This window comes from Eretmochelys imbricata, chromosome 6 (assembly GCF_965152235.1).
Source record: "Eretmochelys imbricata isolate rEreImb1 chromosome 6, rEreImb1.hap1, whole genome shotgun sequence".
NCBI lineage: Eukaryota > Metazoa > Chordata > Testudines > Cheloniidae > Eretmochelys > Eretmochelys imbricata.
The window spans coordinates 69,256,942-69,273,488 of NC_135577.1; the positions used below are offsets into that span (position 1 = coordinate 69,256,942).

Here is a 16,547-nt window from a genome sequence, read left to right on the forward strand (position 1 = left end):
GTGTATCTACTTATTTTCTTTATCACAGTTGGCCCATGTCCAGACTTTGGGTCCAACAATTCATGACTAAACTACAATATCAAACTTAGCTGTGGTAAGGTAAAAAATTGCAAAGCAGCAGCTGGAAGTTGGTGCCCCACAGCCCAGCTCACAAGTTTTTCACCAAGCTGAATCTAATCCTCTCAGCCACTGCACTGTGAGGCTGGGTGCTAGCTACCAGCTGCCAGGACACTGAAGAGGGAAAAACTACACCCTCCCACTCTGTCTGGGTCCAACTGATAGTATCCTCCCACTCTTTTTATTGGTCAGCCATGTCAAAAGGAGGAGGACTTTGCTTAGGGTACCGGTCAGTTCCCAGATCCCTCTCTTGGTCACACTTAGGGCTTGACATTAATAGAAAAATTACCCATTGCTGACAATGGGTATCAGCTTCATGTGCAGTGTGGAGCACAGTTTAGCACGGGTTCAGCTGCATCTTTGGCTGATAACAGGATGTTTGAGTTGGATGTTTGAGTTGTCTAGAGTCTAGGCTATTCACAGCCCATGTGTGGATTTTTGTGGGTGGATGTTATAGTGGTTTTTCATGTTTTATTGCTTGTGGCATGTAGCATGTGCTTTATTATCTTTCAGTGGCCCTGCTGACATCATTTTGGTTTATTTACTTTATTTTTCAGGGTTGAGAGGCTGTATTTTTGTGTGCTGTGGTATTTTACTTTTCTTTTACGCATTTGAGACTGGGTCTGGCATGCTATACAGAAGAACCTCACTAGTAACTATGAAATGCATAATAAAAAAAATAAGGATAACAGCACAAAACATTTATTTTTATAACTGACAATTGTAGCGCCCTTTAATTTACTTGATAGTATTTTATAACATGCTACTAAATGTACTATAAAATATTTTATAAAAATAATGACATACTGGCAATGAGTCTTCATTACATCACTGTCCAATGTCAAATATTTATGCAGAGGTAGGAAAAATTGCCGTTTTGTGCAAATTACAAAGCCTGAAGTTTAGCAAGATACTATCCTATGGATTTTTTCTGCATGTTTCATTTGTGTTTCTGCAATCGTGAGACTATACTCTGATTGCATTGATAAACACATACAATGGAATTTCATTGAAGATCTATTTGGGAAACTCCCTTTTGATCATGAAATGATATCTAATGATCACTGCAAGAGTTGAGTGGTAAAATTAAATTCCACTGCACATTCCTTACCTCAGTAATATACATTTTTTAAAATTTTTTGTTTACAATGCTTAAAATGTGTGCAATGGCCTTGATGTCCTAGCCCAGTGTTTCTCAAATGCAGCCACCAGTGGATTTTTTTGTGGCCACAACAGTCTCCAAAGCATGGGTAGAGACTAGGGTTGCCAACTCTGACTGAAGCTATTCCGAGAGCATTTTCCCCCCCCAACGTAACATGTCATTTTCTTAAAATAGCCTATTAAAATCTCCCGTATTGCTTTCAATAGTCGCCAGAAGATCGATATCAATTCCGGAAGACTCCAGGCCAATCCTGGAGTGTTGGCAACCCTCCCTGCAGCACCCAGCTGTTGCTCCTGAATAGCTGTTACCAAGGGCAGTGAGATGCATCACCTTGGTATTTGTGCTGGCAGCCTACAGCTCCTTGGGGGCTCCGGGCAGTGCCTCTGGAGACATGTGGGGCCGATGTGCACGGTGCTGGAGGCAGCTCTCATCAATGGAGGCAGATGTGCCGTTCAGTCTCCAGGGCGCTCCCCTGCTCCCACCTGGGGCATGGTGAGCCTGAGACTCCCCACGTGGATGGTGAGTTCCTGACCCACCTTCCCCAGGGCGGGCTCTCAATGAAAGGCCATGGGAGGCAGGGACAGACAGATGGGTTTGTCAGAGCAGCCACCAGCAAAAGTTGGTAGCCGCACTTTGAGGTCACCAAAAAAATTGTCGAGAGAACCCCTGGCCTCTCTCTTTATTTATATTCATATTGAAACCGTGATCTGCATTTGTAAGCTTTCAAACTACATTCTTTTTATTCACCTTAATGCTACCTGAGGAGAGAGAAATCATTGGATTAAAAATAACTCTCTCAGCGTCATGGATTTAACTGGGATGATAATCTCCCTAATTTTTTTCATATAGTACGTTGTGAGGTTTGCATAAAAGTTTAAAATATTTTTAAAATAAAAACAAAATTGTTATATGCAGTGTCTGTTTACTAATCATTTGTGAGTATTCACTAAATACAGAAAGGAAAATTTATCTATCAGAATCAAATAGGAAACATATATGAGTCACAAGCACTTTTGTGCTCTACGGGGGCCCTGTGGTAAGATCCAGGCCCAATTAACTTTAACGAACCACTCACTTTAGTAAGTTGAAGTCGGAATATTAACCAAACCTCACCTTATCCCCCCCGACCCAATAAATAACTAAAAATCCTGTGCAAAAACCAAAAATCCTTACCTATGTTTTATTTATGCACTATGGGTAAAAAACAGCTATGTGCAAAGAACCCTCTCCTTGCCTAGACTCCAATTAAATCCAGATTAAACCCTCAAAATACAATTTATGTGGTGTATAGGCTTGCTGTGGTCATAGGCGCTGACTTCTTCTGGTGCCAGTGGGTATTCGACCCCCCCTCTGCCCCCAGCCACCCCCGACTCCACCTCTGCCCCCACCGCCCCCATTCCAACCCCTTCCCCAAAGTCCTCGCTTCAACTCCGCCCCCTCCCTGCCCCATTTGATTCTTTTCCCAAATCCCCACCCTGGTCCTGCCTCTTCCCTGCCTCCTCCCCTGAGTGCACACATTCCCGCTCCTACCCCCTCCCTCCCAGAGCTTGCTACAGCTGTTTGGCGGTGGCAAGCACTGGGAGTGAGGGAGGAGCGGAGACGTGGCACGCTCAGGGGAGGAGGCGGAGGAGGAGGTGAGGTGAGGTGGGGGAGTGGGGCAGGGAGCTTGGCTGCTGGTGCGTGTAGAGCACCCACTAATTTTTCCCAGTGGGTGCTCCAGCCCCAGAGCACCCACAGAGCTGGCACCTATGGCTGTGGTCTCTGCACAGAGGTGAAATTCACCCTAAGATTATGGAAACATTTCAGCCAGAAATTGTGGGTGCATTTTTATACACCTAGGATTTTTGCAGACAATTCTTGCACCTACAGTTTTGCTTGCACATGTTGCTAGGACTATTTTTTGTGCATGCAAAAATTCCAATGTTTGCTCCCAAGTCAGGTAATTACACGTAGCTGCTTGATTGGTGTACAAACACTGCATCGTAATTTTAGAGGCTAGTTTAAGGACCCTTGAAAATGTGTCCCTTTATATTAAAGAAATTAACCCAACATAATTTTAAATTTCTGCTATTTTTATTAGATCTTTTCCATAGGAAAGGATGGTACAAATGGCTTCTGGCCTGTTTTTACAATAGTTCTACCCTGTGGTCAGCCTGAATCACATGATAAACATACATCAAACAGTTTGTAGTAAAGCACAAATGTGTTGTGATTTCAGTAGTCACAAACTAAACTACACTGAAACTGAATTGAAAACTATACCATTTGAAGAATGGAGTATGTGGAGCATACAGATTTACTTGGTTAGAGCAAAACATCTCCCTATAGTTCACTTTTTATCCTGTATAAAAATTATATTATGTGTATACTATGTGTAAGTCAGGATACAACCAGTTTTGTCATAATATCTATGCAAATAATCTTTTAATGAGCCCTTGTAACAACTATTTAAGAGCTACGTGATGATATATAGTATTTTTTCAGAGAGTAATTTGGAAACCTGATGTCATCGCATAGATCAATCATTCTTCATTTCTGTTTAAAGTTAAATGGCAAGCGTGTAACATTGTCAGAAAAATCAGTAGTTGTGTCATCAAAACTGGGATGAAACAGGAGATACAGAAAAATGGTTGAGGTAAAAAAAAAAAAAAAACAAAAACACAGAAATACCTGTTGGCTATTCCTTCTTCCAGAAGTTCTATGACTTGTTTGTAGTCGGTAACTAAATGCTGAGACAATCCTGTCAGAGGTTTAAAAAGTGAGAGAGAGAGAGACTGTTAAACAGGTTTTACTCTGGAAATATTGTTTCACTCTAAGTCTCTTGATTCAACTATGCAATAGGGTCACTACCATAACTGGGGAGTACAAAAATTCTGTCTGAGATTTAGACCTCGTCGACACACAATTTTTGTATCAGTATAACTATTTTGATTAGCTGTGGGGTTTGTTTTGTTTTGTTTTGAAACCAAAATAGTTATACCGGTACAACCCCTAGTGTGGATGCAGTTATATTGGTATAAAAATGTCTTCTACCAGTCTAGTTTATTCCTCTTCCCATATAGGAATAAGTTAGAGTGGCATAAACATTTTATATCAATGTAACTGCATCCACATGAGGTTGATTTTTTTTAATCACTTTAACTACACACTCAGTTGAAGTGATAATTTTTGTGTGTGTAGACAATCCTACAGCCATTGCTTCTGCAGATGTAAAGTATAAGGTTCAGTCCAGATGAATCAGAGAATGAGAAAGTCCTCTTGTCTGGAGTCTTTGGTGCACACTTCATTAGCTAAATACCATACTGTGAACCTGTGACATTTATCTGTAAACTAAACCCTGGACAAAATTCTGTGTCCTACTCCACACCAAAGTGCATCCTGATTATGATCCTAGAAAGAATCAAGCATTAATGTAGCTGCCCTGAGAAAACCAAAAATGTGGGTGAGGGAAGTCCATCAGCCAGGAATGAAACCCACTAGAGGGCAGTATGCTGCTATGGTGTAACTTTATTTAGCATCTTATACAATGTAAATTGTAGCAGACACACGAAGTTGGCTTCAATAGACTTATTCCTCGGATGAAACTGATCTCACATGTTTGCACTGTCTTATTTTTGGCAGCCGTAGAATCATGGGAATCCTAGGCCTCACCGTAAAAGGCGCTATAGAAAATAATCTTTTCCCAAATTGTTTATCATGAGGTAGAGTGAAGTGCGCCTCATATTTTTTGTTGTATTTCATCAGTACAACAATCCAGGAAACATGTTTTCTTTTTAATATGTGCCATAGAAGTGTGTATAAGGGGGAGGGGAGGAAATGGTATACTTTGTTACCATAAAATAATTTATGGTAAGAATATCATTTCTTAAGACTATTTTAAATGAGCTAGCAAATTTACATATACACACCCATTGGCACCATGAAAAACAAATATATAGTTCTATTGGAACATCTTATCTACAGGAAACAGACTTTCAGTGATAGGAATCAACACCTAATGCCACACCTTCTAAAGAGACCCCCTTCTAAAAGGTCTAATTTTTCTAATTAAAATGATTTTCCTATCAAGTCAAGATCAATTGCTTACCCTAGTCAATAATTTAAAAGCTAAGCAAGACTCAAATGGCTATTTTAGAGGTAGTGGGACAGAGTCTATCCTCAGATACTAATAGATAAATAGACTCTGAATGAGGTCAGAATTTGGCCCAAAGATTTGTTGTAGCCATTTAATACCTGACCCAAAGAAAACAAATTCTCACACCAGCATCACATTCACCCACAACTAAAGTAATCTCATCAATGGACTAAAAACATGCAAAATTACAAGATGGTTTACAAAGCAAAGCATTTATTCTACTGTTTGACATTGTATTAGCTATACGTTAACTCCAAAAGATGTAATGACATTTTCCTGTCTGAAAAACAATAGCCAATTACTGTTCAAACAGCACCATCATCTGCAAATCTACAGAATACGGAAAAGTGCCTTATATTGTTTCTCTAACTCACTTTCAAGGGTTTGTAATCTTGTGAATAAAAAACTAGCTATGTGATGGGAAGGCACAGTTATATTTATTATAAAGTTTCCACAGTTCTTACTCATTACATTTATGTTATTGTGGACACTATTGCCTCCAGTATAGAAACTAGTTGATCACAGCACACAAAGGTTTATTATAAAAAGGCAAAAGAAAAATTATTAATGTTGTTGGAGAAGGAATGCCATGAAGTGCTCTTTCTGCTACTTGGAAAAAGAAAGTCTGTTTTCAAGAATCACAGAAAGATGACAAAAAACTCTGTCTGGACTAGAAATCTCTCTCAAACGAAGACAGTATCTGCCTCAGAAATCTGTCTCAGAGTAACAATATAGATTGCATCATTTCCTGATTTAAAAGAGGCTGATTCCTTAACAGTGCAACCATCTGTAAGAGAGAATTTTGAAACCATTCCAATCTGAAGCACTGAAACAGTTTCAGCATTTTAAATGCTAGAAACGTGCAGCCCTTAATATATATATTTATATATAAATGATAGTCTGGAATCTATTCAAAATACTTAGTGCTGGGATTTCCTGACTGGACTAGCAAATGGAAAATGCATTACCTCTAATATGAAAGTAACTAGGCAACCCTAAAGGATTTTCTCTTTGGTTCCCTTCCTTGTCTGTTCTTCATCCAAGTATTGACTTCTATACACTAGAGACCACTGAAACAAACTATCTAAGTGACACCTGCAGTATATGAGGAAGCCCCTCCCCAACACTAAAATGTTTCTGTTACCCCTAAACTGGTGACAGCTCATACGTAACACGTATAACGCAAGTACAGACGCAAGTCTTGATATACTGCAATGTACTGTGAGATAATGGGAAATCTTTGAACTTTGCCTGTGTTCATCAGTTTAACAATACTCATTTGTTCCATTCAACAAATTGTCTGGTAGAGGGGTGCAAAGTAAACCATCCTCCTATGCAACTACAGGCTATAATTATATGGCTAATTCAGAAAATATATCCACCCAGCTATCAGTAACAGGATTCCTAGGGCATGATCCTGAAGAGACTCCACATGCAAAACTTCTGTGGATTTCAAAGGGCAAGGGCTTACATAGAAAGACTGCAGGATCATACTGTACATTACTGAACTCTCAGAATATTGCTGAAACCAATAATTGCTAAGCAGCCCTTAAGCCACAGAGGTGTAAACCACTTTATTTTCTGAGTTAGAAGTTCTTTAAAATCAAGCCACTTGTACTGATCTGCAGCATGAAAAATGTCTGAACGCTCTCACCCGTCGTCTGACATGTGAGCTAACAAGCACACTTCTGCAGGAATCCATGTGATCAGCTTCTCTTTATCAATCTCCTACCAAAAAAGAAAATAATGCCACCTCCCAAAAACAAACAAACCACACACACAAATGCAATACATATGGCATAAATGGTTATAGTGGTTAAACACACAACACACAGTAGTATACACAAAGAACTATGTCATGTGACTACATACCCCAAGACACTGATTCATCAGTATCAATTCTATTTATGTGGTACAACAACAGCAATGTAATGCTACCACATGACACTTCAAACAAGAAGTTATTTCATTTTTAACTCATCCAGCCATTTCTTTCTAAAATTTTGAATCACGTTACTTATTATAAGCAGAGCTGCAAGTTCCTTGCAGAGATTTTTATTGGAATTTATGGGTTTGTCATGGGACAAAGATAGCAGGAGTAGGGCTAATAGAGTGCCCAATGTGGATTTTCTCATGTGACCTGAAATGGCACTTTCTGATTTTGTTAACGGGTTTATATTATACTTTTCTCATAGTACAAGGTAACAAAAATTCAGGGAAGGGAAAATTTTAAGGGAAACAACAGAACTGCAACATTATAAAGTCACTATCCTAGTTACAAGCAATATTCTAGGTAACATCTGGGTATTGAATTCTTATTTAAAGAACCAACAATAAATATAAAATATCAGAACTAGAAGACAAAGGATAGATTTATCTAATGAGGAACTATCTGGGAAACAACTGCATAACTTCCTACCACAAGGTTAGCTGGGACATTAAGAGATTCATTCATGTCCCAGATATGACCTGGTTTCCTCCCAGATCAAGAGAACTCTGGGATTTGTCACCTAGGAACCACTGGAGATGTATGCCTGACAGCAAAGCAAACAGGGAAAGAAACAGTCTAAAGCACTCTTCTCAATGTGGGCAACGATCAGGAAAAAGCAGCAGCTCCTGGTCGGGCTCTACAGTAACTAGGCTCTGGGTAAGATCTGTAATGAGGTTCCCAGCTGAGAGGGAGCCAGGGAAGGAACACAGAAAGGGCCACAGTGAAGGCCAAATGTGTACGCTTCTCCTAGATTTCAAAGGATTACAGGTTTGCCATACTGGATCAGACCATCAACTCATTTATTTTTCAATCCTGAATTTAGTAGGATGCTGGTGGTACAGAAAGTCATAGTTAAAATAACCAGAATGCTACCTGGCCAATCGCGTATAGGAGGTTTGTGTGTAAAATCTCCCTATTGGCTCTGCTAGTAATCAGTTTATTCTCTGAGACATGAAAACTGATAACAATGATCAGGTGATAAAAGCAATATTACAGGACATACTGATTATCAGGAAACTAGGCATCAGAATTTCATGTTTCTTTTACTTGGCTCTGTCACTGGATGAACCTGGGCAAGTCACTCAACCTCTTCTCTTCAGTTTCACTATCCGTAAATTGTGAATACCATTTATATATTTCACGGAGATGTTGAGAGACTTAACTTATATTTGTGAAGCACTTTGAGATTCTTGGATGAAGAATGCTATGTACTATTATTATATCTTGCAAAGCCAAATTAAATTGACTACAAATGTTGTTAGTAGTTCTAAAATTATCCAGCTCTTTCAAAAATCCAGCCACGGAATTTATCTTGATTTTCCATTTCCCTTTCCCTCCCTCTCCTATAGAAAAAACCCCCACCAACCTGCGTAAGTCAGGTGACACGATAAGGGCAAACAGCAGGAGAAGGGGTAGAGGAGAACAAAGGAAACTTACAAAAGGAAAGGAGATGTTTTAAAAAGCAGAACAAGCTAGTATTTGATCTGACACGACAGAACCAATACAATTCTGTCTTATGTGCATTTTACACATTAAAGGAATACTTCCTAGGTGTCAAACATATTACAATCCACTTGGCCAATAGCCAAGACTTGGCACGGTCAGTAATTCCAGAAGCAATTTGGAGTTCTGCCCACTGTGTAGACATCGTGTTTAGCAGCACATTAAAAGGGAAACGGGTGTATTTACTTTCCAGACAAACCCACCCATATTTATAATTTGCATCGGTTTGGAAAGGTCTCTTCTTCCATTCCTGACCATTAATATGTTTTATACGGTTTTAAGATCACTTAGTTATTTCTACTGCCTATAGTGCGCTGATTCTGTAGAAACCACTTTCTGTCAATCACTGACCAAACGTGTTACTTTTCAGAGGGCAAACTCAGTATAATGCACTCTCAAACGATTTAAGCACCAACAGTTTACTTTAAAATATTACACTTCTGACAATAGGGCAGAGGCAAAAGGGAAGAGAAAGAAAAACCAGAAGAGGAAAAACCGGAAAAGCAAAAGAAGGTAAGAGAAAAGATAGAGACTGAAAAGAGGAAAACAGAACGGAAGAAACAATTTTACATAAAGATGTAAGTTTGGAAACTTAATATAAAACTGCATTACAATGTCTTTATAACTACAGCAAACATGCATGTGAAAGTCAGCAGATTAGAAATCTGTAACCTAGTAATTCCAATGGAAACAAGTACATTGTTTCACAAAAAGTTTCTGACATGAATCTGAAGCTTCTGAGGATTTACAGGCAAACTGCTATCAACTAAACAACCATTTTAGTTTGAGGAAAGGGGTTACTCCCATTTTCTGCTATGCTTAGTAGGAAAGAGATTTCTTCCTAGTATTAGCAGTATGGTTTTACATTCTCATGAAACATTCATTGTAGCCACTGTTGGAGGCAGATTATCAGGCTACATAGATCAATGGCCTGAACCAATACAGCAAATCTTATACTCTATATTTTTATTTAACACATTCACTACACACACAAAATGAGTCCTTCCTCTAGAACAGGGATGGACAAACTACAGCCCAGGGCCGCATCCGGGCCTCCAGATGTTTTAATCTGGCACTCAACTTTCCGCTAGGGAGTGGGGTCCGGAGCTTGCCGCGCTCCAGCCAGGGAGTGGGGTCGGGAGCTTCCCCGCTCTACACAGCTCCCAGAAGCAGTGGCATGTCCCCCCTCTGGCCAGAACCATGGCCAATGGGAGCTGCAGGGGCGACACCTGTGGACAGGGAAGCGTGCAGAGTCGCCTGGCCACACCTCCACGAGGGTGCCAGAGGGGGGACATGCCACTGCTTCTGGGAAGTGCTTGAGGCAAGCACCACCCAGAGCCTGCACCCCGACCCCCTCCTTCACGCCAACCCACTCCTGCCCTCCGAACCACTTGGTCCCACCCAGAGCACCTTCCTGCACCCCCAACCCCGTGCCCCAGCCCAGAGCCCTCTCCTGCACTCTGAACTCCTCATTTCTGGCCCCATCACATGCCCAGCCGGAGCCCTCACCCCTCCTGCATCCCAACCCCCAATTTCATGAGCATTCATGGCCCACTATACAATTTCCATACCTAGATGTGGCCCTCAGGCCAAAAAGTTGGCCCACCCCTGCTCTAGAATTTCAGTCTCTCCAAATATTAAGAATTAGATTCCATGTTCTGCTATATGTTTTTGCTGGGAGGATTTTGAGTTCCTCAAACTACATATTTCGTGCCGGCTGTTTAATAACTGGAAAGAGTGGAAATAATAAAGATCAGGTTAGGAATGTAAGTGAACATTCATAGTAGGCACATAGGCATTCATCTATAACCCATGCAGAAACTCACTCTCACCTTGCACATATGGACCTGTCTCAGGGTGCTCTCGGACCCGAAGCGTATAAGGTTTCTTCTGGTTTGATTGCTTTAACAAATCTCGGACACGCTCATTATAGATTTCAAGGAAACTGAAGAAAAATAAATAAAATGTTGTGTTTCTGGCATCCACTATTCACAAAAAAAATTATAGTTGTTCCTTGGACAATAAAAATTTGCACCTGCAGCCTGGCACAGACATTCCACATCAGAAACTAAAGCATTCATCTTCATTACCTTTCACATTATGTCTTCTTACATGTTGTGCGTACAGACACTTGGAAAGGAGCTGAGAAGTAATCAATTGTCATGAAAAAAGAAAATAGCTGTCCCCTGCTGCTGGCTGGTTGGAAATAGTGCTGACACAATAAATCATCTGCATTGCCAACACAGTATATTGCCTGCACTTTTAATTAATGTTGTTTCCAACTCTTCAATTGTTCAGAGCACAAAACTCTACAAAGTTAATGGTGTTTATGAATAAGAACTGAATGCAATATAGGGTCCAAATTTTGAAGAGTTAAACAAGCAAGAAGTGGACTCTTAACCCACTATTATTTAGATGCATATTCTTTGGGATCTAACAGTGAACACACAGCATCCAAGGAACTATACTTGGATTGAAAACTGAATTGCAAGATTTTCCTACCCCAACAAAATGATTGACAGCACTAAGAAAGAGAAATAAACTTATCAAATAACATTTGTATGCTTTGACTATGGAAATACACATTTGAAAGTATTTAGAAACATACGGCCAAAAATAATGAGACACTCCTACCTGACTTCTATTCTGCAAGATGCTGGCTGCTCTGAATAATCATACTCCCTTGAAAAAAGGCCCTGCACAAACCAAAAGTTTACATTTTTTTCTTAAGAAAATAAAAAGAAAAGAAAATGAAAAACAGTTTAAACAATTTCAAGTTCATAAAACAAATACCTCACATATACGAGGTGTCAACCCAATGGATGCCTTTAAATAAAACAAAAACAAAACAATTATATGATATGATCACAGTCCCAGTGTCTCTTGTCAGAAGTCATTTTAATAAATGTAAATATAAACAAAGCTATGGGGAATGCCCAACTATTCCAGCAGCAACTTCCCACTAAAACATGGAGAGATACACTGGTAGTGATTGTGGAGATCACAACACAATCTGCCTTGGAGCATTCTCAGTGCTAGATGTGTGACAACTCATAGCTTTCCAGTTGCAGCATCTCTAGAAATAATCACTTAAAACAGGGGTGACCAATCTGTGGCTCCGGAGCCACATGCGGCTCTTCTGTTAATATGCGGCTCCTTGTATAGGCACCAACTCTGGACCTGGAGCTACAGGTACCAACTTTCCAATGTTTCCGGAGGGTGCTCACTGCTCAACCCCTGGCTCTGCCCCCACTCCACCCCTTCCCCTGAGCCTGCTATGCCCTCGCTTCTCCCCCTCCGAGCCTCCTACATGTCATGAAACAGCTAATCGGGAGGTGCAGGGAGGCGCTGATTGGCGGGGCTGCTGGTGAGCGGGAGGCACTGGGAGCAGGGGGGAGCTGATGCGGGGGCTGCTGACGTATTACTGTGGCTCTTTGGCAATGTACATTGGTAAATTCTGGCTCCTTCTCAGGCTCAGGTTGGCCACCCCAGACTTAAAGGGACGATATACTCTGGTAGAATGGTGGCTGTACCTGTAACGGTCAATTTTATCCTCACTGGAAGTCATCTTAAGGCATTTTTAATAGGCAGTGATTGCTGAAAAGTTTAAGGCTAGGAGGGATAGCTCAGTGGTTTGAGCATTGGCCTGCTAAACCCAGGGTTGTGAGTTCAATCCTTGAGGGGGGCATTTAGGGATCTGGGGCAAAAATTGGGGATTGGTCCTGCTTTCAGCAGGGGGTTGGACTAGATGATCTCCTGAGGTCCCTTCCAACCCTGATATTCTATGATTCTATGATTCTAAGATGACTCCACTTGCTACAGCACATGGCTTACGTAAAGACTTGGAGCTACCTTCAGGCTCAGCCCCTCCCACTAGGAATCTCTTTGCAGTAGGATGCTAAGATTTTTAAAAGGTATATTTGAAATAGAACAAATTACAGAAAACACAGCTTTCCCTAAATAAATGCATTTTTGTGGATGTGAAAGTTCTCTACAGACCAAGCATGCTGATTTTCTAGCTATTAACAAGGCTAATAGTGTTTTACAATAAATGCAAATTATTAAATATCGGATCGAAGTGGGATTCTTCCTGATGCACAAATCACTCTCTCACCAAAGAATCCAGCAGCAACATTACTACAATGAAAGTGCAATAGGAATTAATAACGATCTTTAAGATATGGTCATTATAAACTGCTATTATACGTCCAAGATAAACAGACACTAGTGACCTGATTCTCCTCTCACTTACATTAGTTTTACATCAGTATAATTCTTCTGACTTCCTGTTCTAAATCAAGACTAGCGCCATGGAAGAGAATCAGGCCTTAGGTATCAGATGGGCAAATCTCCCTGCAGCTGCCTGTCAGGTGGTGCCTTTAGTAAGCTAATACGGTCATTCAGGAACAGCAGAACCAGTTCAGTAAAAATAAGAACCAAATAGAAACTGTATCCAAAATTCAGACCAACCCTGAACCATTTTTATAGGTTCAAAGAATTTTATTTGAAGAGTGTGTCTCTCTCCCCTACCCTTTACCTGAAGCAGTGATCCTCTCAGGGAGTGGGAGGTACTGACCTGCTCTTGCTGTCCCCTTAAAACATGGTTCTCTCTTTTGCAGTGGTTCTCAACCTGCTGCCCATTCAGCACAGAGCTGTGGCCCACGTGACACCCTCAGGGCCATACAGGTAGTATTGGATGCAACCCACTTAACACATATGCAGCCCACAATGGTAAATAGGTTGAGAAACACCGCTTTAGAGACAATTTACTCCCCTTCAATTTATATAGGTTTTCAGAGAGATGAACTACCTTTCCCTCTGGATCAGCAAAGCCAGTAACCCTTCCACTGGACCCAATGGTTTGGGTGCTTTAACACATAAAGGCACACTAAGTGGGGCCCCATAACTCAAATATCTTAGAATTGAGTGGCTTTGAGGAGCATATGCTAATGTTTCACCCCCAAAGCTTCCTTCAAATTCATTTAGTAATTGGAAATGAAGCAAATATGGTCATCTCAGACTGTTCCCTAATGGACAGCAAAGTCTTCTCATAAAAATGCAGCAAAGATGGCACAAATAATTATTCCAAATATTAATTAGCAAAAGTAATTTAACTTCAACACGGTTGTCTGATTATCAAAGAAAGTGACATTAAAATATTTTGTAGATGCACAGGCTGGCTGCTACGAAGAACTGTAAGTGTTCATGGTAGAAAACTTGTTTTCTTTAGACTAAATGATAAACCGCACACATGCAACAAACAAACAGCACAGTCTACGAAAGGAATTATATCATATTTTTATATATACCCCAACATACCATATAATATAATTATACCATATTTTTATGGTTTTAGCTTCTGCTACATTATTTAGCTATGTACTTAAGCATGTGCTTAATTTTAAGCACAAGTAATTCCAAGTAAAACATGCTTAAACATTTTGCTTAATTGGGATCTTAATCATGAACTTCAATTTAATAAACAGATAAAAAAACAAAACAAAACAAAAACAAAAGAGTGTAATGAAGACCATGACTCACTGGAGTTCCCATCATTGTGTACGTTTTTCCTGAACCCGTCTGTCCATATGCAAAAAGACAGATATTATACCCCTTAAAAGCACCAGATAGCACTGATGTGCCGAGGTCCTGGAAAACCTGGAATGGTCAAAAGAAAAAAATGCACTCAGTGAGTCATCCCCTCCTTGGAAACACTCACTGCCATTCAAACATCACTCAGTCTATTTTTCTCAAGTCTAAATGATAAGAAGTTCCATTCCATTTGACTACTGACATATTTCATGGGACTAACAAACATGTGGAAATTGGACAAGATAAAAAAAGGTAGACTGTAACCAGGCCCCCCCTTAGTTTCCTTTTCTCAAGACTAAACATGCCCACTTATTTTTCCTTTTTCTTTTAGGTTTTCTAAATGTTTTCTAAACATTTTTGTTGCTCTCCTCTGGATTCTCTCCAGTTTGCCCACATCTTTCTTAAAGTGTGGTGCCCAAAACTGGATACAATACTCCAGCCGAGGCCTCACCAGTGACAAGCAGAGCGGGACAATTACATCCCGTGTCCTACATATGACACTCCTGTTAATATACCCCAGAATATTAGCCTTTTTCGCAACTGTGTCACATTGACGCATTCAAATTGTGATCCACTATAACCTCAGATCCTTTTCTGCAGTATTACCACCAAAACAGTTTGTAACTGTGCATTTGATTCTTCCTTCCTAAGTGTAGTACTTTGCACTTGTCTTTACTGAATTTTGTCTCTCGTTTCAGACCAATTTGTCACGATCATTTTGAATTCTAATCCTGTCCTCCAAAGTGCTTGCAACAGCTCCTAGCTTGACGTCATCCGCAAATTTTACAATTACACTCTCCACTCCACTATCAAAGTCATTAGTAAAAATATGGAATAGTACCAGACCCAGGACAGATCCCTGCAGGACCCAACTAGTTACATCCTACCAGTGCGACAGTGAACCATTGTTAACTGCTCTTTGGGTAAGGCTGAATTTTCCTTGTTTCCCCAATCTGTCGTCTCTTGTTTTATACTTAGATTGCACACTCTTTGGGACAGGGACTGTCTTTTTGTGCTGTGTTTGTGAAGCACCTGACACAATGGTGTCCAGGATCATGACTAGGGCTCCAAAGCGCTACAGCAATACAAATAATAAATAATAAAAATAATAAAAAAGAGTTGGGCATCACAATCCACAAGACCAAAAGCTGGCTACTGCTAGGCATGGCAGAAAGTAGCAGATGTTACCTCCTGCTCAGTTCCTACTTTGTGCCCAAACCCACTGACCCCATCCCCAACATACCAAATCGCTACTCCACTGCAGTGTAAAGAGAGGTCATCTCCTCTGCTGGGTACACTGGGGTATGGAGTCCCCTCTGTGCTGGCTGTCAACTGCTAAGCCCTCCAGCACAGGATAAATGAACTCAGTACAGCTGAAGTCTTTCAAAGAAAATACTGTAAGTACAAAAATCTTTTCTATTCATGTAGAAAGTTAACCTGTATATATACACAGTTACATACCATACTCGCTAAAAAGATTCAGCCAACTTTTGTTTCTTTCACAGACAGGTAAATGTATTAAACTTAACAATGGTGGATAAAGAAATCAAATATACTGTAGGCAAAACAAATTTACCCCAATAGCAAGAATAATAATCAGAGCTAACAAAAATAAACTCTTGAGCCTTAATTTGCAGGTCATATTACAGTTCAAACCACAGGTGCCAATTCTTAGCAGAAAATTCAATATAGTTCCAACTCCACTGAAGGCTGAGACTATTCACACATTTCAGTAATCAAGGATAACTTAGCTATTTGTGTTCTCTGATAATAAACCATCTGAGCCAGAAGTCAAATATCAGCTCATTGTTAGTGGATCAGTGGCAGCATGTCTAACAAAAGTATTCTGTGTCAGGAATGACAAATCCTGGAAGGTTCAAACATGGTACAATGTAAATAGGAAGACAGACCTGCCTCATAATATATAACACATTTATCAACATATACCGACCAACCACAGTGAAAACACAGGCAGACACTTTAATATGAATGACAAGAGAGCAATGCTGAACAGGTCGCCATCACCCAATAGGCTGAAACTGCATGTT

General features: G+C 40.2%; 1 protein-coding gene across 1 annotated transcript in view; it reads right to left on the bottom strand.

Annotated features, from left to right (window-relative positions):
* STARD9 (StAR related lipid transfer domain containing 9) overlaps positions 1-16,547 on the bottom strand; it is a 190,177-nt gene that overhangs the window by 94,316 nt on the left and 79,314 nt on the right. Inside the window, exons 4-8 of the mRNA XM_077818810.1 lie at positions 14,449-14,565; positions 11,701-11,733; positions 11,542-11,603; positions 10,740-10,852; positions 3,950-4,019 (exon numbers count right to left, since the gene is read on the bottom strand). Coding sequence (XP_077674936.1) covers positions 3,950-4,019; positions 10,740-10,852; positions 11,542-11,603; positions 11,701-11,733; positions 14,449-14,565 — 395 coding nt within the window. The remainder of the gene's footprint in view (positions 1-3,949; positions 4,020-10,739; positions 10,853-11,541; positions 11,604-11,700; positions 11,734-14,448; positions 14,566-16,547) is intronic.